General features: G+C 43.3%; 1 protein-coding gene across 1 annotated transcript in view; it reads left to right on the top strand.

The window, feature by feature from the left end:
• Nucleotides 1-5,120, top strand: part of LOC310945292 (capping protein, Arp2/3 and myosin-I linker protein 3-like) — a gene marked incomplete at its 5' end in the record, with an annotated part of 32,654 nt that extends 27,534 nt beyond the window's left edge. Inside the window, 7 exons of the mRNA XM_083911341.1 lie at nt 896-1,094; nt 1,191-1,938; nt 2,075-2,175; nt 2,339-2,465; nt 4,321-4,392; nt 4,553-4,660; nt 4,893-5,120. Of these exons, the coding sequence (XP_083767467.1) occupies nt 896-1,094; nt 1,191-1,938; nt 2,075-2,175; nt 2,339-2,465; nt 4,321-4,392; nt 4,553-4,660; nt 4,893-4,933 (1,396 nt within the window). The 3' untranslated portion in view covers nt 4,934-5,120. The remainder of the gene's footprint in view (nt 1-895; nt 1,095-1,190; nt 1,939-2,074; nt 2,176-2,338; nt 2,466-4,320; nt 4,393-4,552; nt 4,661-4,892) is intronic.
• Between the last annotated feature and the right edge of the window lie 880 nt (nt 5,121-6,000).

The raw sequence follows: 6,000 nt of genomic DNA on the forward strand, positions 1-6,000 counted from the left end.
GTATTGCTTTTCCATAAAAATATATATTTGTTCTGAATTAATATTTAACAATATTTTTGACGGGTTTGACAATGACTTTCTGTCACGTTCTGTTTACATTGTACCAGCCAATAGCAGCCACCAGTTGGAAACTGGCTAACGTTAAATCAAATCAAATCAAATCAAATCAATCTTTATTTATGTGGCACTTTTCATTCTTTGACAGCAGCACAAAGTGCTTTACAGGAAATAAAAGCAGAACAAAAAACGAAACAAAACATGAACGAAAAAGAAACACCATGAAAACCCAAACCTCCCACCCCAAAGATAAACACACAGAGATACACAGAGACATACACACACCCACACACACACACTAGCGATTGCTGAGGAGACATGGCTGGGCACCGAGATCTGAGGTGAGGAAGAATCTACCTTTGGGGGCCACGCACACCGAGAGGAATCATGGTCTATGGCTGTAGGGGGCGCCGCCACAGGGAAAACTGACGGGCTAAAACAGTAAAGTCAGATAAAAAGGGTATAGAAGCTAAAAGCTGAGGGAATAAAAACAGTAAAATAAGATAAAAGGAATATAAGCTAAAAATAATAAGAAGCCTATATAAAATAAATACTGTTGTAAAATTAATTGATTAGTCAAACTTAGCCGTTCCTGTATGATTCATCACTTGACATGGCACAGGCTGATCGCTTGACACACTTAGCAACTAACATGTCAACCGGCAACCTGACTGCTGGAATTATTTTTTCTTATTGTGACTACGATCTTGACACACTAGATGGCGGTGTTCTGATCCTTCTCTACATTCAACCTTTAATTCTGTATTTTGAATATGTGTAAATATCAGCAGCAAATCTTTCCTGCAGGCTAACGTCTTCAGTGTCTTCCAACTCTTAGGACAGCCACAGAGAATGTGTACACATTCCTTCAGCCTCCGAGGTCCGCTGCCAGAGCTGGATCTCCCGGCGAAGGGGCTGATGGGAAAATAAATGATCACCAGGGGAAAAACGCTCTCGTTTTGAGTCCAGTACAAGTGCCGGGCATCCCTCACCCCGGCATGGGAGGAAGCAAGCATCCCTTTTATTCTCCCAGAGAGGTACAGTCAGTGAGACCCGCCACAAGCGTTGATTTTACTGGAAGTTTGCTCCGGGTCTAATCTTCTCTTTTGCCTTTTCTTGTTGTGTTATGACAGAAATCCGAAGTGGATGCTGTGTTTGAACATCCGTTAGAGACAGACAAGTACTGGGTGGACGACAAACATAGGCCGACAGAGGTGGTGCCGGCGGACAAGCCGTGGATGGAGGCGAGGCAGGGTGAGCAACACACTGAGAGACAGCGGTTTGACAGCAGGCTGCAAGAAAGAACTTTTGGAGAGCCGAGGACAACCGACAGACAAACAGACCGGCACTTGACTGAGAGTAGACACTCAGACCGACACATGGACAGACAGTGGACTGTTGACAGACACACCCAGCGGCAGATTGACAGAAAGATAGAAAGACAGTGGATGGGCGGCAGACAGATAGACAGGTCCTGGTCGGAGAACAGACCAACAGACATACAGGTCGACACCCTATGGACTGAGAGCAGACAAGGAAGCAGGAAGACAGAGAGACAAGTGCAGACGCTTCATTTGGCCCAAAGGCCATTGCCTCCGTATCCCTTGGACAGAACTCCTTCGCCAAAACTGGAAACTGAAGCTCTGAAAAGCGCAGAAGCAGGAGCTACAGACTGGCATCAGCAGGACACGCAGGGAGACAAACAAATGTGTCCGGACGCTGGTGGAGGGTTCACGGAGGGATGGAGGAGCAGCAGCGGAGGAGGAGGAGGACGAGCTGCTCCCTGTGCATCTAAACCAGACCCGCCACCTCAAAGCAGCAAACCCAACCTGTCCAAACTGAGGCAGAGACATCGGCTCGAGAGCTCAGATGCTCTGCCAGGTACTTCACTGTCAGCCACATTCATGTGTCGCAGGTCAGAAAGGAGGTTTGAGCTTTTGCAAAGAGGTTGCAATCGTCAGTGTGTGCGTGTGTAAAGAAACCGTAAACCGATGACACTAGCTTTTTTTATTTGTAGGTAGAGAGGAGGAAGGAGATGTAGAGAAGGATCCTGGACAGACAGAAAAGAAAGAAAAAAGAAGAGACTCGGAGGGTCAACCTCCTCCGATTCCAGAAAAGGTACGCTATTCAAAGCGGTTTATCACATTCGTTTTGTGTATTAAAAAACATTATACGTCCATCAATGGTTACTGTAAGTCTAGAGCAAATTTGCCAGTTGCGATAATTCCTTTGTCCTTTTGATTTTTTTATATTTTCTGTTCTGATCCCCCCCAAAAAACAGCCAAAGACGCCCTCGTATGTGACTTTTTCAAAAGAACCAGCCAATGAGAGGAACTTACCTCCTCCTCCTGTGCCACCTCCTGTTAACAAGCCTGTGCATGGATTACCAGACAGAACTGCAAGTCAAGGTAACTCCAACCACTTAGTGGTGTTAACACATGTATAACTTAAATTGCTCAATTATGTTTACATTCCTGTTATAAACATTTTTCCAGATGCCTGCCTGACTTAAAATGGTTCACTTTTTCTCATTTGTTCAAACTCTTTGGGATATCAATGGGCAAATAAACAGTGCAACATGAAGAAATCATCAAAGAAATTGACATTTTGAGAAATACACATATTTGCTTTCTTGCTGAGAGTTTGATGTGAAAATGTATGCCACTCTCATATCTGCCTGTTACTCATGGAGCTACAGGGGGAATCAGAAATGTGTGGCCTCACAGTGGTTGTGTGTGGGACTCCTTCTTGGCCAGGCACAGTGGTTTTCTGGAGTCACAAATGATAGAACCGCAACAGCGTTATCTTGGTTGTACATTAAAACAAACAAGATATGTATTAATTCATAAGGGATCTTTAGATGTGCTGGTGAAGTTCTCATAAATTAAACGTTCAAAGTCATCAGGTCGCTGTACTGTTCACACAACTTGCTGTCTTGTAATCGGGAGTCTTGAGAGCTTTCACGCTACATATTAACTAAGCTAAATATTAACTAAGCTACATATTAACTAAGCTACATATTACACACATTAACCTTGGTCATCTCATCTTCAACCGCTTATCCGGGGTCGGGTCGTGGGGGCAGCAGCTTTAGCAGGGGACCCCAAACTTCCCATTTCCTGAGGCGTTCCCAGGCCAGTGTGGAGATCTAATCTCTCCACCTAGTCCTGGGTCTTCCCCGAGGCCTCCTCCCAGCTGGACGTGCCTGGAACACCTCCCTAGGGAGGCGCCCAGGGGGCATCCTTACTAGATGCCCGAACCACCTCAACTGGCTCCTTTCAACGCAAAGGAGCAGTGGCTCTACTCCGAGTTCCTCACGGATGGCTGAACTTCTCACCCTATCTCTAAGGGAGACTCCAGCCACCCTCCTGAGAAAATCCATTTCGGCCGCTTGTACCCAAGACCTCGTTCTTTCAGTCATGACACATTAACTGTGGTCCATGTTGCAAATGCGACACAACCAGTAAAGTTCCTGTGGAGGTTTCCCATCAGCCTGTGTCTAGTGCTGTCATTGGCTGTGGCTCCCTTAAAGCCCCAGGTACTTAACCGAATAGATATCTGGAATATGTCTGGGAGCACCAGCGCGTGTTTTTGAACAGTTCACCTGTCATTACATTACAAACAAAGGAAACAAAGTTTTTCTCCTCTTGTATATAAATAAAAGAGTCAATTCAATTTGATTCAATTCAGTTCATTTCAATTTTTTTTACAGTGCCGAATCATAACAAAAGACACTTTACGTATCGAGTAGGTCTAGACCACACTCTTTTACAGACCCAACAAGTCCTCCATGAGAAGCAATAAGTTGCACTATATATCTATAATAATGATAATCACAATAATAATTTCTATTTACAGTATTTATCCAGAAGTCTTGTGCACACAATGGCAACAAATACCTTTCTTTTAACAGGCAGGAATGAGTCCCATCCTAAAAGACAACTAAGGTTTTTTATAATCATACAACCAATGGAAGTCATAGCCTTTTATATCATTATATAAAGCATGATCAAACAAACAATGGAGCCCATTCCTGTCAGACCGTTGAACCTGCTAACTTCTGTGGGTAATGGTAATCTAACTAAATGTGACTGTACACACAGAAACCTTTGACCTTTGACTTTAAGGTTCTAGTGTTTTAATGATGGTATGTAAAGCTTATTTGTGATAACTGTTTTTGCCATACATCAACAGACCATCTTATTGAATATGTGCATTACTCATTACATTTAAAGTCATTTTTATTTCAAACCTGTTGTTCAGGTGAAGAAGGACTGAGACCTCAGGCACCAGCGAAACCACAGAGGAACAGAAAGGCCATGTCTTGTGATGCAGGTACAATTATTCTTTTCTCCAACACAGTTTCTACACTTAACACTTACTGACATTATATTTGTGTATATTCATGTTGGGAATACGTATATATATTTTTATCTGTGTGTAAAGCGTTGGTATCTAACTGTTAATTTGTGTTTTTTGTCCTCACTGAACTCAGGCACTGACAGGGAAAGCCCTAATAACGTTGAGAAGCCCCCAAATCGCAAACCCCCTGTGAAAAAACCTAGACTACCCCAAAACAGAAATAAGTCACTGGACTTGTCTGGTACATGTCTCTCTGTTTTTATTTGTGTGTGTGTGTGATGTTACAGTGTGGTAATTATGCGCCACCGTATGTGCTACTCTTGTGGAACATGAACATTGAATTGCTATCTATTTAACACGAAGTACAGTGGACAGTGTGTATTTCTGCATGTTGTTGTCATTTGATGATGTTGTGTAGTTCACAGCTGAATCCTTGTATTGATTAATCACAGTTTAACCCTGTTCTCTTATAGACAGCCTCAACTCAGCCTCTGGTCACAGCGAGCTGTTGTGATGCCGCGTGTGCTGTCCGGCCGAAGCGTTGTCATGACAACTGAGGAGCATTTCATCCAACGAGGAGACAAAGAAAACCTTTACGAGGAGGGGAGAGCCAGAGAGAAAATGCCCGACGGACATCACAAAGCATCGGTCACTTGCTTCTGTTGAAACACTCCTCAGTGTCACGTTCCTCCCTCTTGCCCCTGACCGTGTTCCTGTCTTTGCTTTCCTCTCACATGAAAACTCTTTTTGTGGCTACAGTATTTTAACAGTATTTGCTACTTTAGAAAACCCAAATGATCATTGTCTTTTGTGTCGGTGGACGGTGGGCCAAATGCCGGAGCGGCGTGACTGTGTTAGGCAGAAAGAGAAACGTCTTTATTAGAATGTGATTTCTTAAATCTGCAATGCATTTCTGACTGCTGATACAGCTGATCGCCTTGGTTGACACTTGAAAATGAGTTGCTTCTTATCAGATGAAATTTGATGATTTATATCTAGTTTTGCTTTCAGGAACTGAAAGGTAATATATTTTATAGAAGAAAAAAAAATATTGTGTATGAGCACCCTCACTGTATGAATAAAACACTAATGGAAAACAACTATGACTCCTGCTGTGGCTGCTGTTGTTAGCTATTGTGAGCTCTACCAGGATGTGTTTCTTACTGCATGTGTGCAGCTAGCTTAATCATATCACACTAAATGAATTGTTTCACTTGAAATACACTTAAACTGACTATAATCAATATTGTTGTATTAGCAATGGATCACATGGCTACTTGTTTGTGCAAGGGTCGAACTGGGGACAAAGCCACAGGTAATTATTTATCTATGGAGCTTTATAGCATCAGTAGGCCTTTTGGGACCAGACCCAGATAAAGTAGGACCTGCCCACTGAGGAGGTCGCCCGAGAACTATACCTTCAAGGGCTTTTTGCTGTTTGCATTCCCCCTGCAATGAATGCTGAAGTGACGGGGTCATCTCTATGTTCCCCGGTCGCATAAGCCCATACCTCTGCTGATTTCATTTAGCATTTTGTTAGGGTTAGGGGTTACGGTTAGGGTCAGGTTTAGGGGGTTAGGT

The sequence above is a fragment of the Echiichthys vipera genome (assembly GCF_963691815.1).
Source record: "Echiichthys vipera genome assembly, chromosome: 3".
Classification (NCBI taxonomy): Eukaryota; Metazoa; Chordata; class Actinopteri; order Perciformes; family Trachinidae; genus Echiichthys; species Echiichthys vipera.